Consider the following 23,482-nt stretch of genomic DNA (forward strand, 5'->3'; position numbering starts at 1 on the left):
ATGCCACCCTTTGTTATTAACCCCTAAGCTAGTCCCAATTTCCCACATTTGGCCCATATCCCTCTATACCCATCTCACCCATGTAATTGTCTAAATGATTTTTAAAAGATGAAATTATACTCGCCTCTACTACTACCTCTGGCAGCTCATTCCAGATACTCTCTGCCCTCTGTGTGGAAAAAATTGCCCCTCTGGACACTTCTGTGCATCTCCCCTCTCACCTTAAACCAATACCCTCTAGTTTTAGACTCTTGTACCTTGTACCTCCATTTAATCTGTGCTCTGCAAAATGCCCCATTTTGAGGAAGCCCTCTGCCTTGTAATATATTGGTTCTCGAATGAAACATAGATCATAGAATCCCTACAGTGCAGAAGGAAGCCATTTGGCCCATCAAGTCTGCAGCAACCCCACCCAAGCTCTATCCACCTTAACCCACTTATTTACCCTAACTCCCCTGACTCTAAGGAGCAATTTAACATAGCCAATCCATCTAACCAGCATATGTTTAGACTTTGGGAGGAAACCGAAGCACTTGGAAGAAACCCACGCAGACGTAGGGAGAAGGTGCAAACTCCACACGGACAGTGACTGGAAGCTGGAATTGAATCCTGGTCTCTGGCACTGAGGCAGCAGTACTAAGGACTGTGCTACCCATAGAAACCAGAAGCAAGAGTAGGCAGTTCAGCCCTTTGAGCCTGCTCTGCCATTCCATTTTGATTATGGCTGATCATCAAATTCAATATCTTGATTTCTCCCCTTCCTCTTTCTTCCCTGCCCCCCCCCACCCCCAATTTTTCTTTAGCCACAGGAATAGAGTGGCCACTTAGCAGAAGACTGTCACCTGTGAATCTTAACCCAACAAGAATCAGATGGGGGTAATTGGTTTTGTACTTCTCCCCTTCTTACCATTTGGGTCTTAAATTTACTTGACTTTTTATTTTTGTCCCTTTATCCATTCTTAGCTGTTGCTGCAAAATCCTAATGTGGTGAATAGTTGGCCTTTTCGATAATGTGAGTTAACTCCCAACCTTTTGAGAATATTTTTAAAGTCTTCCTTTTCAGAGATTCATAGAATCCCTTTGGTGCAGAAGGCCATTTGGACCATCGAGCCTGAACTGACAACAATCCCACCCAGCGTCTATCCCTGTAACCCCACGTATTTACCCTGCTAATCTCCTTGACGCTAGGGTCAATTTAGTATGGCCAATCCACCTAATCTATACATCTTGGGACACTAAGGGACAATTTAACATGGCCAATCAATCTAACCTGCACACCTTTGGAAACTGGGGCACCTGGAGGAAACCCACGCAGACATGGGGAGAATGTGCAAACTTCACACAGACACACACACCCAAGGTTGGAATTGAACCCAGGGTTTCTGGCGCTGTGAGGCAGCAATGCTAACCCACTGTGCCACTGTTATTCGTAGGTGGGTGAAATTTAAAAGCTTTGTTACCTGGGAAATGATCTTTTCTGAAAAAAAAAGGCCAGGGCAGTGGTCTGAAGGCTGGAAAGAACTATATAATTACAAATCTGCCTCAGTTACCCAGATTTGTCCAGACAGAACGATTAATCAGTGCTAGAGCACATGAACAGGGACAAGTGCAACCGAGCTTCAGACTACCACTGAGCAACACCACAGAGGATCCACTAATAATTTTTTATATTTAAGTTATACACGCAAGGTGATGTAAACGTGTGCAAGAGTTATAGGCTCTGGAAAGACGCTGAAGTGAACATGAAAGGTCGTGGTCTTAATTTATCGGTCTGTATTGTTTTATCTGTTACTTCCTTCTGTTTTAAACTGTTTTCTCTTCTCTTTTTTTCCTTCTGCTCCTCCCTTCCTTGTCCAGTTTCAGTTTCCTGTTCTTTTCTTCCAGAATGTGAACAATCACTACATTTCAGCCAAGGGTAAATAACTGCACTTTTCTTTCTGTGGATGTCACTGTGAGACCCTTTTTCTTTGTATAGCAGATTCGGGAGCGGTTCTTGGTAATAGCTTTCTACGCACTTGTTAACTTAAAACGCATTTTGCAAAGCTATCTCTATCTCTATCTATCTCTCTCTCTCTCGTAAGACTGACAGCTGTGCACTTTGACCATTTTTGACTTTCAAATTGGGCGTTCTGTAACAAATTTGCTAAGCAAATCAGCTGATCAGGAGAGCAACCAATTACGCAGATCTGCTGTGCTATTTAAAAATGTCCTGGAGGCTGGAACATGATTTATTTTTTCAATTCTGCACCAAAGTAGACATTTAAGACATTGAGAGAAAGATCAATTAACAGCTTATGAAAGATAGAGGGCGGGATTTTATGGCCTTGCTCGGCCGAGATTGTAAAAGCCCACCCGAGGCCAACACAGATTTTCTCTGAGATGGTAAAGTTTTGGCTGATGTTCCTACAAAGGGATATTGACTCAAATACTAAAACGTGCAACCGACTTAAAGTTTAAAGTTTAGTTATTAGTGCCATAAGTAGGCTTAGATTAACACTGCAATGAAGTTTCTGTGAAGATCCCTTAGTTGCCGCATTCTAGTGCCTGTTTAAAGAATTTTCATTTATATAGTACCTTTCACATCCTTGGACTGTGTTCCAAAGAGCTCCAAGGCCAATTAATAATTTTTGAAATATAGTCACAACTGTTCTATGGGTAGCTTGGTCCAAAAAGTCACAATGACCAGCAAGTTGATCTGTATTATTGATTGATTTTGGAATAAATGTTAGCCAGGACACAAGGAGAGCTTGTAGAAGTACCTGGCTGAGTACTTGGTATGCCATAACATTCAAGGCAATGGGCCAAGTGCTGGCAAGTGGGATTGGGTGGGCAGGTCAGGGCCTTTCATGGGTTGGTGCAGACCTAATGGGCCGAAGGGCCTCTTCTGCACTGTAGTATTCCGTGATTCTTGCTCTTCATCAGTTCGTGACATTGGATGCATTCCCTCCTCATGAAAAGGCTAAAAAATAACCTCAGTTGGACATCGTATCTGAAAGTCAATACCTCAAACAACGAACTCTTTCAGCAGTGCACTGAGCTGCCATCCTTGATTACTTGCTCAAATCTTAACAGACACTAATGTGCCGCCAGTTAAATTTACAGACTCTAAAATCGTGATGAAGCATGTAGGGTTCAGTGTTCAGAAAGTAGCACTTAGCTCCACCATAACTGCTCCCTGGACCAGAACACACAATCGATCAACTCTGTCCAAAACTAACCGAGTGCCCTCACGACATGGGTTGTAATTTATTCCATACCCCAGCCACAAAAGAGAGCATTTAATAAATAAGTATTGGTTATTGCTTGAATGTTTAAGCATTCAGTTCAGTGTGATGTAAATTGAAGAGTTAGTGAGGATGTAGCTAGCTAATTAATTCGGCTGATTACTTTATTGCTATGTGTGCTCCTAACTGGCATTGTTATTAATTTCAGACCCACACGTATATAATTGAATATCATGTTGAGAAAGGTTTGAAGTTACTTACCAGGTGCATTAGCCAGCATCTCTCATTATGTTAGGAAGTTACAAAGTTTTATTTTTACTGTTCCAAAATGTTCTTAACTTCCTCATGGTGATAATATATCGATCTTGCTGTATCCAGAAGTGATGACATATCTATTAAGCTTAAACTTACAACTTAACCTTATTTATTAGTGTCACAATTAACACTGCAATGAAGTTACTGTGGAAAATCCCCTAGTTGCCACACTCCGGCACCTGTTCTGGTACACTGAGGGAGAATTTAGCACAGCCGATGCAACTAACCAGCACATCTTTGAGACTGTGGGAGGAGCCAGAACACCCAGAGGAAACCCATGTAAATACGGGGAGAATGTGCAAACTCCACAGAGACAGTGATCCAAGCTAGGAATGGAACCTGGGTCCCTAGTGCTGTGAGATGGCAGTGCTAACCACTGTGCCACCGTGTTGCTCATATATATCACTAGCCTAAGCTATCCACCCCTTCTATCCTCTTCAGCTCTCTGCTATTCCCACACATCCAAAAAGATTCAGACGGAAGCTTAGTCATCAGTATAACTTGCAAGTCTGTATGTTGCCGTCAGTATTCTGAATTGGGCCTCATGCTGGAACTGGTTCTGCAGTGTGCACATTCAGCGTGTTGCCTTCCCTTTTTGAGAAAATGTAGTTCCCTGCTGTGGCCCAGCTGGCAAGAGTAATTGTGTAGAATATCTACCATTAAAACCATGTCCTGTCCACATACGCCCGAGCCCTTTGTACATGTCCATTTCCTAAAGAATCAAAAATACAAAAAGTTACTTCTGTATTGGATGGCAAAGTATATTATGGTTCACTTAGCCTGGTGAGTTATTTGTTTTGTTTTGTTTGCATTAATTCTTAGTACTGGCCATCTAATACCTCACAAAGCTGCTGTGGTGAGATTAGTAATTAAAATAATGTGGGAAGGTTGCTCTTGCTCTAGAGGGAATGCATTGAAGGTTTACCAGGCTGATTCCGGAATGGCAGGAAGGCTATTGTAGTGTTTGGTGACTTTACAAAATAATGGGGTGACTGAAACTCTTGTAAATGACCCCCCGCCCCCCCGGAAACACCCCTAATTGAAATGAACTGAGGTGCCATGCAACTCCAGTCAGAAGCTACTGGGGAGTAATCTGCGTGGACAGTGTAAATCGGTGCTTAGAAATGGAGTGGGGGTAGAGTGTTGTACAGTATTGATATAGCAAATCAGGTCTGTGTGTTCAGCACTCTGTGTAAACAGTGAGACACCACAGATACTGTGGGTGAGGATTTCCCTTTCCCAGTCCAGTCTGACAGCAGCAGCAGGTGTCACTATATGCAGCAGAGCAGGTGAGAATCCCCTTTGGCCAAAATTTTATCCCTCAGCCAACATTTCCCAAAAAATGCAGGTTCTCCACCACAGGGGCAGTGCAGTGGTTAGCACTGCTGTCCCTCAGTGCCAGGGACCTGGGTTCAATTCCAGCATTGGGTCATTGTCTGTGTGGAGTTTGCGTGTTCTCCCTGTGTCTGCATGGGTTTCCTCCAGGTGCCCCGGTTTCCTCCCGCAATCTAAAAGATGTACTGGTTAAGTGCATTGGCCATTATTGCCCCTTAGTTTCAGGGGGACTAGCTGGGGTAAATGCATGGGGTTATGGGCGTAGTGCCTGGGTGGGATTGTGGTCGGTTCAGACTCGATGGGCTGAGTGGTGGCCTCCTGCACTGTAGGATTCTACAGTTCTCTGGTGCTATAACCTTTTGCTGTTTGTGGGAGCTTGCTATCTGCAAACAGCCTGACACATTCCCTATAGAATAACAGTGACCACACTTCAAAAACGTATTCATGACTGTAAAGCTCTTTGGAAAGTCCGGAGGTTGTGAAAGTAATTTGTTAGTGTAAATCTCTGAAATAGCCTGGTAGCATTTGCTGTTGAGGCTCCCAAACTACTAAAAGGTGTCATGAATGACGTAAAGGGAAATGTGCGTAACCCATCTTCAATCAGGAAATCAACATTTTGAGGAGGACAATAAAATAGGAGGCAAGGGAAGAGCATTCCCATATTACTATAATGACTAATCTGATTAGTGTCTTGATATTAATTCCTGATTAAAGGTGTTTTTTTTAGGGGTGGCACAATGGTTAGATCTGCTGCCTCACAGTGCCAGAGAGATGGAATCAGTTCAGGTGTCCAGAGACTGTGTGGAGTTTGCACGGTCTCCCCATGTCTGCATGGACTTCCTTCGGGTGCTCCGGTTTTCTCCCACTATCCAAAAGATGTGCAGTTAAGGTGGATTGACCATGCTAAATTGTTCCTTAGTGTCCAAAGATGTGCAGGTTAGGGGGATTGACCATTCTAAATTACCCCTTAGTGATCCAAGATATGTAGGTCAGGAGGATTAGTGGGGTATATATGTGGTGATGGGTAAGAGTGGTGCACACACAATGGGCTGATTGGCCTCCTCCTTCACTGTAAGAATTATATGAATTTAAGGATCACTAGTGCACATTGTTAATGCAGTCATACCTTTTATAAGAAAAAAACCTTCACCAGAGAAACCTCTTTTACAAACTTCTTTATTGAAAACTTGAACAGTTGTACAATAAAATGTTCACTTAGCTCCATCTGGTGTCCTAAAGTATGCTTTGAATAGCAGGTGGAGAAAAGAGGGAAAATTGTTGTTTACATTGAGTTCTACTGAAAATTTCTAAATCTGACCACGCATTGTAGACCGACCTTGATGTTGGCTTACACCTGAGGGAGGGTGGATTTGAGTTGTTTGAGTTATTTCTCGGTATCACAAGTAGGCTTACATTAACATTGCAATGAAGTTACTGTGAAAATTTCCCAGTTGCCACGCTCCAATGCCTGTTCTGAGGGAGAATTTAGCATGGCCAGTGCACCCTAACCAGCACATCTTTCAGACTATGGGAGAAAACCGGAGCACCCGGAGAAAACACGCGCAGAGGTAGGGAGAACGTGCAAACTCCACACAGACAGTGACCCAAGCCAGGAATCGAAGCCAGATCCCTGGCGCTGTGAGGCAGCAATGCTAACCACTGTGCTACCATGCTGTCCCATAGTGTGAAATGGAAAAGGAAGTTGTAGAGATATAAATCTTCAATTTTTTTAGCCTTACGTGTTTTTTAGGTTGGATGTTCAGTGTTATTAACTAGAGTAAGTGATATGCGATACTACAGTACAACCTGGAGATAAGCATTAGCCTAATTTTGCCTGGAGAAAAACTTATGTACCTACTCAGAACTGGTTAATCATATCAATGTGCAGCTATTTTGTTTGCACCTTTAAAAATCTTTTCTAATTTTAACATCATGTATAACTTATTTCCACAGCCCATCTCTTTACATCCAGTTTAAACACGTTATTGTCTCCTTTCACAGCTTTTGATATTTCCAAGGGCACATTTCTTAAATTTGGTGTTTGCAATCTTGTAAAGATGTTTATGGTAGAAATGTTTATTTTTTGCATACTATAGTACATTTATTGTCGCCCTACCTCAGAGGGGGGAAAAAAAATCCTGCTTTGATTTCCCCCAAAGATCGCGTATTCAGCAGTGAAACATGCGCACAACCCTCTTGAGGTGGAGAATTTCAAAGATTCACAGCCCTTCTGAGTGAAGTAATTTCTCACATCAGTGCTAAATGATCAGTCCTTCATCCTGCCCGGGTCTTAGACCCCCTGACCAAATCTTTAGTTTAAATGGGAGTAAAGGTGAGCAAGTTAATTCGGTGGAGATTGACTATTGCAACAATGATTTACTGTGCAATAGCACCCTCCACCTGGAAGTTTTGAGCATTACAAAATACAGTTGCTCTTTCAATCTGTTAGAACAGTATTCTACCACAAAGAAGCTTTTGCTACAGTAATATTGACTCTACAGAAAAGTTTTATTTTGATTGAAATCCACCTTGATCTGTACTTGTACACCCATTTCTATTCCATGGCACACTCCTTGTATAAACTGACTTTATATTACTGTGAGTGCTTTTTCCATTTCATATAAATGGCAATCCCCAGCACAAAGCAATTCTTATGTATTCAGTCTTGCTTTCTGGGCATTGTTTCTTGAGTGGGGAGCTGATGGCCTAGTGGTATTATCGCTAGATTATTAATCCAGAAACTCAGCTAATGTTCCAGGGACCCGGGTTCAAATTCCGCCATGGCAGATGGTGGAATTTGAATTCAGTAAGCCTGTAATGGAATTAAGAATCTATTGACGACCATGAAACCATTGTTGGGAAAAACTCATCTAGTTCACTGATATCCTTTAGGGAAGGAAATCTGCCGCCCTTACCCGGTCTGGCTGACGTGACTCCAGAGCCACAGCAATGTGGTTGACTCTCAACTGCCCTCAGGCAACTAGGGATGGGCAATAAATGCTGGCCAGCCAGCAAGGAATAAAAATTATTTTTTTTAAAAAAACGCCAACTGATTTATACTTTTTCACTCCAATCTTTTGTCTAGGGTCCTGAAAAGTCACGTTCACAGCTGCTGATCATGGACCGGGGCTATGACCCAGTGTCACCAATCCTGCATGAGTTGACCCTGCAAGCAATGGCCTATGATTTGTTACCAATTGATCAGGATATTTATTCGTAAGTTTTTTAAAAAAAAGTTGCATTGCAGCTTCTTCCAAAGCTTCCCGTTACCCTGTTCAGTGGCATGTTGTACTAAAAGTAACGGGTTGGTGATGATTTGCTTTTTAGCATGTACAGTAATCACCAACCCAGGCAATAGCTTTTGCAGTGGCTGAATGGAGCTTTCTCACCCCTCCACTGAATTGTGTTATCTTCAGTGATATGAGCCAAAGATTGGGGTGCATCGCCGCTGCACCGGGTTCTCTGCAAGGCCCCATTTTCGTGCTGATTTGCTACATTGACCAGTACGCAAACGGTTTAGGAATGCCCCTTGTTGGTGCAGCAGGTTGGAGCCAGACGGGCAGATCTGTAATGAGGAAGTAGGTCGGTTTAACGGGGGCATGTTGGTTTCATTCCTACTGCCGTCAGGCCTCTGCTGTTATTCCCTGGCACGGTGGTCTTAGCCATTGTGCCAGGCTGGTGTGATGGGAAACAAGCAGCAGACGGATTGGTATGGCCTTTGTGTAATGGCGGAGTTGGGTTGATATGAACATTCTCATTGAGGATGTTGGTGTGTACAGTAACAGCCAATTTAAAGATGATATATACAGTAATGGCCAATTTAAACAGAGCGTTTAAAATGCTCCACTTGAGATCTAGGAGAGGTTTTGTTGCTAGTTTATTGTGTGCTCCAGAGGACAGTGGTGTTAATAGTAGATGTTCAGGGCTCCATTATTCACATTATAAGATTCTTTTGGTTTTAGCTATTTAGTGTTTTGATGTAAAGATTTCTTGGCTATTTGTTATCTGAGAGTAGAATAGGATCCCTGTAGTGCAAAGGAGGCCATTCAGCCCATTGAGTCTGCGCCCATTCTTTGACAGAATATTGTACCCAGGCACACCACACCACCCCACCCCATCCCATGGCTAACCCATCAAATCTACACATCTTGGGAAAACTCAGGGGCAATTTAGCATGGCCAGTGCCCCTAACCTAGATATTTTTGGACACCAAGGGGCAATTTAGCATGGCCAATCCATCTAACCTACACATCTTTGAACACTAAGGGAAAATTTAGTATATTAAATTCCATCACAAATAAACATAAATCCTTGGGTTTTCAAAGGATAATAACCTAAGATAACAGGCAACATATACCTATGTGCTAGCATATCAGCAAAAATTCTCCAAAGTCACCGTGGCTGGAATGATCAATTCCCGCGACAGCCAAGTTCTTTGTTCTCACCAACCTGCACATCTTTGGACACTGAGGGAGAATTTAGCATGGCTAGTGCACCTAACTAGCATGTCTTTCAGACTGTGCGAGGAAACCAGAGCACCTGGAAGAAACCCACACAGACACGGGGAGAACGTGCAAACTCTGCACAGATAATGACCCAAGGCTGGAATGGAACCTGGGTCCCTGGAGCTGTGAGACAGCAGTGCCGACCACTGTGTCACATGGCGCACTGGTAGTGCAGATGTTGAAATTGTATGTTGTTGGGTAGGAGAAGGAAAAACGAAAATGATATGTATGTTGGAAGAGTTCCATTATAATTTCTTTGCAGTATTTTTGGTAAGTTGTATAGAGACCTTGTTGCTTTATTTTTCAGGTACGAGACAACAGGGGTTGCAGAATCTCGGGTAAAAGACACTCTCCTTGATGAGGACGATGAGCTCTGGCACCAGCTGCGTCACATGCACATTGCTGATGTCTCCAAGTAAGTTATTGAGCAATTGAATTGGTGTTAGACACGGCTCAGTGACGGCTCTGTCGCCTCTGTAGCAGTTCAAGCTGCACCCTCGACACTTCAGCACGAGATCCAGGTTGGCGTTCCATTTCCACCTGGTTAGGGGCATTGGCTAAATTCTCCCTCCGTGTATTCAAACAGGCACCGGAGTATGGTGACTAGGGGATTTTCACAGTAATTTCACTGCAATGTTAATGTAAGCCTACTTTGTGACACTAATAAATAAATTTTAATCAGTGCAATATTGAGGCACTGCTGCACAGTCAGAGGTATTGCCTTTTGAGCAACATGTTAAACTCGGGGGCCCTATCATCTCTGGGTGGAGATAGATTAAAAATAATCTGATGCCGCTGTTTTGAAGAAGAACAGAGGAGTTCTCCCCAACGATAATAAAAACAGAAAATGCTGGGAAAACTTAGCAAACCTGGCAGTGTCCATGGAGAGAGAAACAGAATTAAAGTTTATGTATGATGACTCTTTGGAGCAAAAATCCCAAAAACCAATTACCAGTCATTATTGTATTACTATTTTTAAAAATTGTTATTCCATCCAAAGACATATTGAAGCCAATTCATGATCCCCACAAGAGAGGCATCAAGATCCAAGCTGACAAAAGGAGGTCTTGCACCCCATCTTGGGCTTCATCTGTCATTTCACCTTAGCCAAAAGGCTGAGATGGCTTTGAAAAATTGCACCAGGCACCGTCTTGGTTTAACGTCATCGGCCACCCTGATCATTGATTCTACGCGAGCTAGGGAAATCTGTGCAACTGTGACTATACTTAAAAATAAATTTAATCAGTTGTACGTTCTCCCCGTGTCTGCGTGGGTTTCCCCTGGGTGCTCCAGTCCCCCCCACCCACCTCAATCCAATGTTGTGCAGATTAGGTTGATTGGCCATGCTAAATTGCCCCTAGTGTCAAAGGGAATTAGCAGGGTCAATATGTGGGGGTTATGAGGATAGGGCCTGAGTGGGATTGTTGTCAGTGCAGGCTCAATGGGCTGAATACCCTCTTTTTCTGCACTGTAGGGATTCTGTGTGAATTGTTTTGGGATGTCCTGAGGTCACGAAAGGTGCTATGTAAATGCAAGTTCAGGAAAATGCATGTTTCTCTCCTGCTCAAACTAGCAGTTTTGCAAGCACTGCCATTGTCTGTAGCCTAGTCCTGACTTCTTCCGAGCAGATTGTCAGATGGCATAGTGGTATTGTTAATGGGCTAGTAATCCAGAGACCCAGGGTAATGCGCTGGGGGGGGGGGTGGTTCCACGTTAGACCCACCATGACAGGTGATGAAATTTGAATCCCACAAGAATCTCAATTGTTGTAAAAATCTATTATTAATGTTCATCAATGTCCTTTAGGGAAGGAAATCTGCCATCCTTAACTGGTGTTACTCATTATTTCATCCCAGGAATCAGCCTGGTAAACTCCCTCTACAGCAAGGACGTTCTTCTTCACATAAGGACTCCAGTTTCAAAGCAATGTGGCTGAATCTTAAATGCCCACTGAAATGATGTAGCCACTCAGATCAAGGGCAACAGGAATGGGCAACAAATGCTGGCCCGACCAGCAATGTGCACATCACCTGAATAAATGTCGTTATCGGAATGCTGAGTCTAACTCATCTGATGAAGGAGCAGCACTCCAAAAGCTCGTGATTCCAAATAAGCCTGTTGGACTTTAACTTGGTGTTGTGAGACTTCTTACTGTGCCCACCCCAGTCCAATGCCGGCAACTCCGCCCCAATATAATCTTAATCGACTTAGTCTCTCCTTGTATGACAGACCATCCTAAGAATCAGCTGGTAAACCTTCGCTGTACTCTGTCTATTGCAAGGATATCCATCCTCAAATGGGGACACCAGAACTGCATGCAATACTCCAGTTGGCCTTACCAATGCCCTGTATAATTGCAATAAAACATTCATATTCTCAAATCCTTTTGCTGTGAAGGCCAATATACCATTTGCCTTCTTTATTGCTTGCTGTACTTGCGCACTTGCTTTCAGCAATTGATGCACAAGGACAGTAAGGCCTCGCTGAGTATCCACCTCTCTCGATTTATACCCCTTCAAGTAATAATATAGTGTGATATAGACTTCTCAAACTACATCCAGGGAGCACTTCTAAAACACTGGAAATTTATACTGCTTTGAATATACATATCCTGCTGTGCTGAGTAAGTTAAAAATGTCACAGCTGAATGCATCATATAAATGGACATGTTCAACTCCTCTCTCCCGAGATTTTGATTTGTAGCCAGATTCTGCAAAGCTGGGCCATTAGTATAAATGCATCATTTAACCACATACCGTTAAGTAGATTGCTTATTTCCATGCAAAAAGCCTGCACGAGTGTATATCAGCTTTGTATGCTTTTTTTTCTCCTAATGTACAGAAAAGTGACAGAGTTATTAAAGACATTCTGTGAAAGCAAAAGAATGACAACTGATAAGGTGAGCAGCCATTTTCTTGAATGTTGTTTGACAATTCCCCATACCCCTGAAACAATACACACACTCCGAATTCTGGATCCAATTTTAAAATCCCTCTCTTTCACTTTTTTTTGTTGTTGGGGGGGGGGGAGCAGTTAGATTGTAAGGTAGAGCAGGGAACGCCAGTTTGAGACTGAACGGTGCCACATGCGGTGAAAATACCTACATCAGCTACATATGATGTGTGGAGAGAAAACTATGCTGAAAAGTTGGGCCGAGGCAAATGGAACAGGATGGTTGAGTATAAGTTACAGCACGGATTAGTTGGAAAACCTGGCCTTTTCATAGAATCCCTACAGTGTAGAAGGAAACCATTCGGCCCATCGAGCCTGCACTGACAAAATCCTCACCCAGGCTGTAAACCCATGTATTTACCCTGCTAATCCCCTGCACTAAGGGTGGGATTTTATGACCTCGCTTGGGCAAGGCTTGTAAAATCCTGCCCAGGCCAATGGAGAATTCCATCCTGCGAGCCTCACCCACCCCAGAATCAGGGCAGGCATAGCAGTAAAATTCTGGCTTAAGAGACAATTTAGCACGGCCAATCCTTCTAACCTGCACATCTTTGGGCTGTGAGAGGAAACCAGAGCACCCGAAGGAAACCTATGCGGACACGGGGAGAACATGCAAACTCCACACAGTCACCCAAGGCCAGAATTGAACCCGGGTCCTAGTACTGAGAGGCAGCAATGCTAACCAGCGCTAAATTTCTTTGCTACTATTGTATGAGATGCAGTTATTTTTTTGACTGACTAGACGTATTTTGTATCTTTCAAACTCGCTTTTCTGCATGGTCATATAAAGAAATGTGATCTAATTTTGATTCTTTGTTATCTAACGTTGATCTATATTTTGGTAAAGCAGTTATATTCATGCGGCAGTATTGAACTTGCATGACATGCGGTAGATGTGTTATTGAACGTGGCAACATCCTGAAGCAATAAGCCACATGCAGAATGCCTCCTGGGTTTCTTGTTCTCCTCAATGAGAGGAACACAACATTATTTAATGTTTACTTGGAACTATTGGAAACAGCAGTGCCTTCTAACAGATGCTGATAATCCAGTGTTCTGACAGTAATGCCATGAAAGTTGACTTGTGACGTTCTACTCATTCTGCCCACTATCAGTGACATTGCTGCCAGACCCACGTCCATTTCTCTCTGTCTAATCAGTGCAGAATCACCACCTTACTCGTTTTGGTATGTGAAGATTATCACTAGGCTACTAATCCAGAAACTCAACTAATGTTCTGGGGACCCGGCTTCGAATCGTGCCATGGCATATGGTGGAATTTGAATTCAATGAAAGAAAAAATCCGGAATTAAGAATCTACTGATGACCATGAAACCATTGTTAATTGTTGTAAAAAAAAAAAATCCATCTGGTTCACTAATGTCCTTTAGAGAAGGAAACCTGCTGTCCTTACCCAGTCTGGCCTACATGTGACTCCAGAGCCACAGTAATGTGGTTGACTCTCAATTGCCCTCTGAAATGGCCTAGCAAGCCACTCAGTTGTACAAGGGCAATTAGGAATGGGCAATAAATACTAGCCAGCCAGTGACAATGAATGAATAAGAAAAAAGAGAAGGGAAAGAGAGAACGTCGCTGGATTCCGGGGAAGTGCCGGAAGATTGGAAAACGGCTAATGTTACGCCGTTGTTTAAGAAGGGTGGCAGGCAAAAGGCGGGGAATTATAGGCTGGTTAGTTTAATGTCTGTTGTAGGAAAAATGTTAGAATCCGTGATCAAGGAGAAAATAGCGCGGCATCTTGAGGAGAAGTGTTTGGTAGAGCAGACGCAGCACGGTTTCATTAAGGGGAAGTCGTGTCTGACGAATTTATTGGAGCTCTATGAGGATGTGTCTAGGGCGGTGGATAGAGGAGAGCCGGTGGATGTGGTCTGTCTTGATTTTCAGAAGGCGTTTGACAAGGTGCCTCACAAGAGGTTATTGCAGAAGGTCAGGGGGCATGAAGTTGGGGGTAGGGTGTTAGCGTGGATAGAGGATTGGCTGTCAAATAAGAGGCAGAGAGTGGGGTTCAATGGGTGCTATTCGGATTGGCGGTTGGTGACTAGTGGAGTGCCCCAGGGGTCGGTGCTGGGGCCTCAGCTATTCACCATTTATATAGATGATCTGGAGGAGGGAACCGAGTGTGTGGTGTTGAAATTTGCTGATGACACCAAGATTGGTGGAACGGCAAATTGTGCGGAGGGTGTGGAGAGTCTGCAGAAGGATCTAGATAGGCTGGGCGAATGGGCCAGGAATTGGCAAATGTGAGGTTGTCCACTTTGGTAGGAATAATGGTAGGAAGGACTATTACTTATGTGGCGAAAAACTGCAGCATGCGACGGTGCAGAGGGACCTCGGGGTCTTTGTGCATGAGTCGCAAAAACCCAGCCTGCAGGTGCAGCAGGTGGTCAGGAAGGCGAATGGGATGCTGGCCTTCATAGCGACGGGGATTGAATATAAAAGTAGGGAGGTCTTGCTGCAGCTGTATAGGGCACTGCTGAGGCCGCAGCTGGAGTACTGTGTGCAGTTTTGGTCGCCGCACTTACGCAAGGATATTTTGGTCTTGGAGGGAGTGCAGAGGAGGTTTACTAGGCTGATTCCGGAGTTGAGGGGGTTGAACTATGAAGAGAGGCTGAATAAACTAGGCTTTTGTACTCGTTAGAGTTTAGAAGAATGAGGGGAGATCTCATTGAGACGTATAAGATGTTGAATGGGATGGATAGGATAGAGGTGGAGAGGCTTTCCCCGCTCAGAAAGAACAGTAGGACTAGAGGGCACAGCCTCAGGATAAAGGGCGGTTTAGAACAGAGTTGAGGAGGAACTTCTTCACTCAAAGGGTGGTGAATCTCTGGAATTCTCTGCCCGTTGAAGTGGTGGAGGCTGCCTCGCTAAATATTTTTAAGATGCGGGTTGATAGGTTTTTGATAGGCAAGGGGATTAAGGGTTATGGGGAGAGGGCGGGAATGTGGAACTGAGCCACGACAGATCAGCCATGATCTTATTGAATGGCGGGGCAGGCTCGAGGGGCTGGATGGCCTACTCCTGCTCCTATTTCTTATGTTCTTATTGATTGTGGGTGGGTGAGATGAGGAGAATGGGTAAACACTAGTGAAAACGTGGCGAGGGGAGGGAGCAATGCATGGTGGCACAGTGGTTAACCTCACAGCGCCAGGGACCCATGTTCAATTCTAGCCTCGGGTGATTGTGTGTGTGTGTGTGTGTGTGAGGTTTGCACGTTCTCCCCATATCTGCGTGGTTTTCCTTCAATTTCCTCCTCATCACAGCGGTGTGCGGGTTAGATTGATTGGCCATAGTAAATTGCCCTTAGTGTCAGGGGGAATAGCAAGATAAATACGTGGGTTACTGGGAATGTACCTGGGTGGTTTTGTTGTCGGTGCAGGCTCAATGGGCCAAATGACCACCTTATGCACTGTACAGTTTCTAAGGCTGTTCGTCCTGTCCTTTTTCATCCATCCAAAAAGATCCTACATTTACCCTTTCTGTTTCTTCCAAACTCCATTGCAGCACTAATGGTTCCTTAAATAATTCAGCATTTGTACTTCTATTACGCTATCTTCAAGTCCGTATATTGTTGACAAGATGTTCTTGGTATCCAACTAAAACTTACATGTACTCATTTTAACCAGTGACCCCTTACTCTTACTGCAATTGTTTAAAAATAATATTCTAGATCAACCCCCTTACACAGATCCTTTAAGGCCTTCTTTCCGAGTGAAAACCCAAGCTTCTGCCGACATTTCCTTATTATTCGGGCCTTTTGGCTTTCGAAATCAGCATCTTTTACAGCAGTGTTATCCAATAGGATCTCAATGCCTGCTGACCTTGTAACAGTTTCCAGCGTGATACGAAATCTATGCAAAGGGTGGGTGGGGGTACATCTTGCAACACTCTTTCTGGGCTGAGCTAGTGTTGAGAGGGCAGGACTAAAAATGAGAAACAGTGCACTGCACTGTGGCTGCAGCTCTCTAAAGGAGTATTTTTAGTATCAGCAGCTAACCACCACAACCAGTTGTGGTTTAGCAACTAAAATATTTCAGCATTCTGTACCGTAAATTAATCTGATTGCATGGTTTCACTTCCTTCACTGGGAGCCTTTTTCACCACATACCTTAATGAAGTCAGGCCACAGTTTTTTAATGTTGTGCATTGTTTTTTCTGCGGGGTTTTCTATAAGTATTCGACGTGACATGGTCTGTGACAGACGGAATCTGGAACTTGGTCCTCAGTTGAATGGGCTGCTGCAGAGTCTTAATGTTCATCTGATTTAAAAGCACTCTCACTTGGCGAAGAGTATCGATTCATCACAAATGGCAAGTGCTTTGGAGAGGGTACAGAAAAGATTTACCAGGATGTTGCCTGGTAAGGAGGGCATCAGCTATGAGGAGAGGTTGGAGAAACTTGGTTTGTTCTCACTGGAACGATGGAAGTTAAGGAACAACCTGATAGAAGTCTACAAGAGGGGCATGGACAGAGTGGATAGTCAGAAGCTTTTTCCCAGGATGGAAGAGTCAGTTACCAGGAGGCGTAGGTTTAAGGGCGAGGGGCAAGATTTAAAGGAGTTGTACGAGGTAGGTTTTTTTTCACGCAGAGTGGTAGGTGCCTGGAACTTGCTACCGGGGGAGGTGGTGGAAGTAGATCAATATTGAGTTTTAAGGGGCATCTGAACAAGTACATGAATAGGATGGGAATGGAGGGATATGGTCCCCTGAAGGGTAGGGGGTTTTAGTTCAGTCAGGCAGCATGGTCAGTGCAGGTTTGGAGGGCCGAAGGGCCTGTTCCTGTGCTGTAATTTTCTTTGTGCTTTGTTCTTTGCATTGGATAGTACTGTTTGACACTTACTCGATCTTTACCAGGACATCAAGATTATGGAATTTTGCCCTGATCTCCTATAACAGTAAAGAACAAAGAAAATTACAGCAGAAGAACAGGCCCTTCGGCCCTCCAAGCCTGCACCGACCATGCTGCCTGAGTGAACTAAAACCCCCTACCCTGCCGGGGAACATATCCCTGTATTCCCATCCTATTCATGTACATGTTCAGATACCCCTTAAAGCTCACTATCGCATCTGCCTCCACAGTGATAATTAAACTCTTAGTACCAGCCTTTTACTGAATTCAAATCCCACGACGGCAAACGGTGGGTTTTGAACCCAGACTCCCAGAGCGTTACTCTGGATCTCTGGATTACCAGATTGGCCGCCTACTCTCCCGACTGTCAAGCAGATCAGCACTTAGTACTGAAACTGCCACATGACGATTGGGCTATTTAACTTCAAATCTCTCAAAAAGGGGAGGGGGAGAGAATTGAAATTTTGGAAGTGTCAAAAACGCTTGTCTTTTACTTTCAGGCAAATCTGCGGGACCTTTCTCAAATGCTAAAGAAAATGCCTCAATATCAGAAGGAGCTCAGTAAGGTGAGTACCACTTGTGTTTACTATCTCCATGATTAGGGTAGAGAACAACTGAGCACTTGTATTTTTAGCTCAAAAACATACCAACTGGAGCTAAATTATTGGAGGACAAAGTATTTAAGATGCTGAATAAACTACCAATCAGCTTGATGTTCTCAATTCTTAAAAGAGTAAGTTCTGAATTTTAAAAGATCCCTATTTAAATGTAATAAGTGTACAGCATCTACAAGAAGCAGCATAGATTAATTATGATCAAGGGCTTTGTAGTATTATGTGCTCTGATTGAACCTTCAGTGGAAACCATGCAATTCAAAAACTTGATTCTTCACTGTTTAAACTTGGCACTCTTTCTCTTGCAATTAACTTTATTTTAAGGGTAAGGATTGGTGAATCTGGTTTATGCACAGTAGTCCTTATTTCTCAAGTTATTTGCACTCCTGTGACCAGCTGTCCTTGTGATTATGTCCTTGGCTTTGTTTCCTTCCAGTACTCCACACACTTGCATTTGGTTGAAGACTGTATGAAGCAGTTCAAGGGTTCAGTTGAAAAGATGTGTAAGGTGGAACAGGTCAGTATGTGCGAGTCTGGAGTGAATACTCATGGCAGGCGATAGTTACTGAGTCACAGCGACAATAACACTGATAGAATCACTACAGTGAAGAAGGAGGCCATTCAGCCCATTGATCCTGCACCAACAACATTCCCGCCCAGGCCCTATCACTGCAACTCCATGTATTTACCCTGTTAATCTGCCTGACACTAAGGGGAAATTTAGATCATCATAGAGTTCCTATTATGCAGAAGGAGGTCATTCGGCCAATGGAGCTTGCACCGCCAACAATGCTATTGAGGGCCTATCCTCTTAACCACATGCATTTACCCTAACTAGTCTCCCTGACACTGAGGGGCAATTTAGCATGGCCAATCAACCTAACCTGCACACCTTTGGACTGTAGAAAGAAACCAGAGCACCTGGAGGAAACCCACGCAGATATGGGGTGAACGTGCAAACTCTGCATAGTCACCGGAGGCCAGAATCAAACCTGGATCCTTGATGCTATAAGGCAGCTGTACTAACCACTGTGCCACCCATATTTGAAGAATTTTAGTTTTTTATTCATTTTACAGGATGTGGGTATTGCTGGCTAGGCCAGCATTTATTGCTCATCCCTAATTGCCTTTGAACTGAATGGCTTGTGAAGGTCGCTTCAGTGGCCTATGGTCAAAAGGCAGTAAAGAGACAACCACATTGCTGTGGGTCACATGTAGGCCAAATCAGATAGGAACAGCAGATTTCCTTTCCTAAAGGACATGAGTGAACCTCTTGGGATTTTGCAACAATTGGCAATGGTTCCATGGTCATCATTGTTTTCAAAGTTTATTTATTCGTGTCACACGTAAGCTTACATTAATACTGCAATGAAGTTACTGTGAAAATCCCCTATGCGTCACGTTCCGGCACCTGTCCGGATACACTGAGGGAGAATTTAGCATGGCCAATGCATCCTAACCAGCACGTCTTCCGAAGTGTGGGAGGAAACTGGAGCACCCGGAGGAAACCTACGCAGACACGGGGAGAATGTTCAGACTCCACATGACAGTGACCCAAGCTCGGGAATTGAACCCGGGTCCCTGGCACTGTGAGGCAGCAGTGTTAACCACTGTGCCACCACACCGTCCACTGGACTTTCAATTAGATTTTTTTCTATTACCCTGGGTGTCTCCGGATTGATAATCCAGTGACAATACCACCATGTCTCCACCTCCCCCTAGTTATTGCCTTTCAAAGTGTGTCTGATTGTATTTTGACCTTTCTGGGATATATTGTAACCTGCTATAAAAATTGAAGTGTTCTTTACAATTACTCCGTGTAGAAACCTATAATTATGTAGAATATTTGCACACCAAATTAATAAAATAAACTTGTGGCTTACAAACAGGACCTTGCTATGGGGACTGATTCAGAGGGGGAGAAGGTCAAAGATCCCATGAAAATAATTGTGCCGATCTTACTGGATACGAGCATCAAATCCTATGACAAGATCAGGATTATCCTCCTGTACATCTTCCACAAATACGGTGCAGTATAACTTGCAACAAACACTGATTTGATTTGATTTATTATTGTCACACATATTAGCATACAGTGAAAAGTATTGCTCTTGCATGCAATATAGGTAAAGCATACCATTCGTAGAGAAAGAAATGAGAGTGCAGAATGTAGTGTTACAGTCATAGCTAGGGTATAGAGAAAGATCAACTTAATGTGAGGTAGGTCCATTCAAAAGTCTGACAGCAGCAGGGAAGAAGGTGTTCTTGAGTGGGTTGGTGCGTGACCTCAGACCTTTGTATCTTTTCCCCAACACAAGGAGGTGGAAGGGAGAATGTCCGTAGCGCGTGGGGTCCTTAATTAGGCTGGCTGCTTTGCCGAGGCAGTGGGAATTGTAGACAAAGTCAGTGAATGGGAGGCTGGTTTGCATAATGGATTGGGCTACGTTCACGACTCTTTGTAATTCCTTGTGGTCTTGTGTTTATATTCTATATTTATATTCAATTAAAAATAATTTTAGGTTGCCCCGTGGTCACCGATGTTTTGCTTCTTTCACATAACAAGCTAGTTGTCCTGTGGTTGTAGCGTTGATGTGATAAGCCTTCCATGTTGGCTCACTGTAAGCTTACAGCACAACTTTGAAGTAAAGTATAAGTTGACAACTGGTATCATTTTGGTAAGGTTTGATGTTACTTCAATGAGGTAGTTCGGCTTTGTGGCAACATAATTTAAGAAGGGGACCGATGGACGGGGTGGTGGGTTGGTTTATTATTGGTCTCTTGCCTCTACATCCTGAGTTTAAACACAACCAGATGGACAATGAAGGTCCCTTCTGGCTGCACAGGTGTAGTGTGAAATGGATTTGGGCCCAAGCTCAGAAGTCTAGTGGTAGGGACAATAGCCTCAGAATAGGTGCCAGCCACTGAGATAGAACCATCAAATCCCTGCAGTGCAAAAAGAAGCCATTCAGCCCATCAAATTTTTACCTACTCGAGCATCCCATCCAGGCCGTCCCCTTTGCTCGATCTCCGTAACCCTGCACTTTTACCATGTCTAATCCACTTAACTCACACATCTTCAGACTGTGGGAGGAAACCGGAGCACCCGGAGGAAACCCATGCAGACACGGGGAGAATGTATAGATTCTGCACAGACAGTGACCAAGGCTGGAATCGCGCCGGGGTCCCTGTTGCTGCGAGGCAGCAGTGCTAACCACTGATGAGGTGAAGCGTTGGAATTTTTTAGCCCAGACAGGGTGATCAACTTTGGTGGGGAATGTTAAGGGAAACTCTGATGTGAGGGGTCCATTATAACATGCTGCCAGAGGAGGTGGGGTTTGCTGCTAAAGTTGTGTGAGGGCGCAAACTGTGTTAAAGCAGGCTCTGCACGTTTAGAGGTCCGTATTACGGGGCAAACATCTGTCCCAAATACACGCATCTCAGGACACCAGAGTCAGATTTGTGACAATCCCACAAAATAAGAGACAAGGTCTGTTATTTGTCATTTGTATTAATGATTTGGATTAGAATTTAGTAGACACGGTTAGTAACTTTGCAGATGACACCAAGATTGACAGTGAAGTGTCCTTATAGTGGACAGTGAAGGAGGTTATCTAGGATTGCAATGGGATCCTGATCAACTGGGCCAGCGGGCTGACGAATGGCAGATGAAGTTTAATTTAGACGAATGCGAGGTGATGCATTTTGGTAGATTGAACCAGGATAGCACTTGCTCAGTTTATGGTGGGGTGTTGGGGAGAGTTACAGAACAGAGAGATCTAGGGGTACATGTTCATAGCTCCTTGAAAGTGGAGTCACAGGTGGACAGAGTGGTGAAGAAGGCATTCAGCATGCATGGTTTCATTGGTCAGAGCACTGAATACAGAAGCTGGGACGTCTTGTTGAAGTTGTGCAAGATATTGGTATGGCCAAACTTGGAATACTGTGTACAGTTCTGGTCACCCTATTATAGAAAGGATATTATTAAACTGGAAAGAGTGCAGAAAAGATTTATTAGGATGCTACTGGGACTTGATGGCTTGAGTTATAAGGAAAGGCTGGATAGACTGGGACTTTTTTCCTTGGAGCATGGGAGGCTGAGGGGTGATCTTATAGAGATCTATAAAATAGTGAGAGGCACAGATCAGCTAGATAGACTCCCCTATCTTTGGGAAAAGATGTTGACTAAAACTAGAGGGCATTGGTTTAAGGTGAGAGGGGAGAGATATTAAAGTGTCCAAAGGGACAATTTTTTTCACACAGGTGGTGAGTATCTGGAACAACCTTCCAGAGGTGGTAGTAAGAGGCGGGTACAATTTTGTCTTTTAAAAAGCATTTAGATAGTTACATGGGTACGATGGGTATAGAGGGATATGGGCCAAATGCGGGCAATTGGGACTAGCCTAGTGATTTTAAAAAAAAAAAGGGGGTGACATGGACAGTTGGGCTGAAGGGCTACTTTCCACGCTATAAATCTCCAAGACTCTTATGAGGTCACCCTGAACCAAAAGGGCTGTGGATACCCAGTCAGTGAGTATAGTTGAGGTTGAATTGCTTAGATTCTTTGGTACTAAGAGAATCAAGGGATTTGGGGATAAGTAGACTTGAGATCAACAGTCAGCCGTGATCTTATTGAATGGTGGTGTGGGCCTTAAGGCCTACCTACCCCTTCTCCCTGCCACTGCATTCAGAACCCACTGCAGTGAGATTGATGGCTGAGTTACTATCAGATCATTGTCCTTGTGGAAGCTTTTGAGATAAGGGCCAGGTTGGGGGCAGTTTCAGAAATATTTTCTTGATTGTTTTGTTTATAGTATCTGATTTCCTTTGGCTGAACCTGTTTTTGTTTGGTAATTTCAGGGATCACAGAAGAGAATCTCACCAAACTCATACAGCATGCAAATATCCAGGAAGACAGCAATATCATCAGAAACTACCAGAACCTGGGCACAACAATCATAGCTGGGGTATGTATTACTGAACCTGACCAGCGTTCATTTTGCAGTGGTTCCTGAGCAACCAGGAAAGTAGCATTGTAGTTTCTCAAACACAAGAACTTAATTTAGTAATCGCCATCTGAGTCCAGCTGTAAGAAGGGCATGCCTCAAGTGTGTGGTTAGGCTTTATGGTAATGTCTCAAAGACATTAAAATGCTGGGAACACCCTGCAGCTCAGGCAGCATCGATGACCTTCCGTCAGAACTGGAAAAAAATTAAGAGATTCAGTGGGTTTTTAAACAAGGTAAGAAATCTCAACACCAGGTTAACGTCCAACAGGTAGCAAATGCCACTAGCTTTCAGAGCGCTGCTCCTTCATCAGGTGAGTGGGAGTTCTGTTCTGTTTTAAACAAGTACAGAGGCCAGGTAGGAGAAAATAAGGAAAGATCTATTACAGGATGGAAGGCGGGGGAATCGTAGAATCCTACAGTGCAGAAGGAGGCCATTCAGCCCAATAATTTGCACTGACCATAACCCCATCATTTACCCTAGCTAGTCCCCCTGACACTATGGGGCAATTTAGCTTGGCCAATCCACCTAGCCCACACATCTTTGGACTGTGGGAGGAAACCGGATCATCCAGAGGAAACACGCAAAGTCACGAGGTAGAACATGCAGACTCCACACAGACAGTGACCCAAGCCAGGAATTGAACCCGGGTCCCTCACATTACGAGGCAT

General features: G+C 43.9%; 1 protein-coding gene across 1 annotated transcript in view; it reads left to right on the forward strand.

Annotated features, from left to right (window-relative positions):
- The window catches only part of stxbp2 (syntaxin binding protein 2), a 69,560-nt gene that overhangs the window by 39,123 nt on the left and 6,955 nt on the right, over positions 1–23,482 (forward strand). The window contains exons 9-15 of the mRNA XM_080216325.1: positions 7,960–8,090; positions 9,687–9,794; positions 12,221–12,278; positions 17,695–17,760; positions 18,245–18,325; positions 19,698–19,836; positions 22,666–22,772. Coding sequence (XP_080072451.1) covers positions 7,960–8,090; positions 9,687–9,794; positions 12,221–12,278; positions 17,695–17,760; positions 18,245–18,325; positions 19,698–19,836; positions 22,666–22,772 — 690 coding nt within the window. The remainder of the gene's footprint in view (positions 1–7,959; positions 8,091–9,686; positions 9,795–12,220; positions 12,279–17,694; positions 17,761–18,244; positions 18,326–19,697; positions 19,837–22,665; positions 22,773–23,482) is intronic.

Source organism: Carcharhinus amblyrhynchos, chromosome 33 (genome assembly GCF_965287045.1).
Source record: "Carcharhinus amblyrhynchos chromosome 33, sCarAmb.v2.hapA, whole genome shotgun sequence".
NCBI lineage: Eukaryota > Metazoa > Chordata > Chondrichthyes > Carcharhiniformes > Carcharhinidae > Carcharhinus > Carcharhinus amblyrhynchos.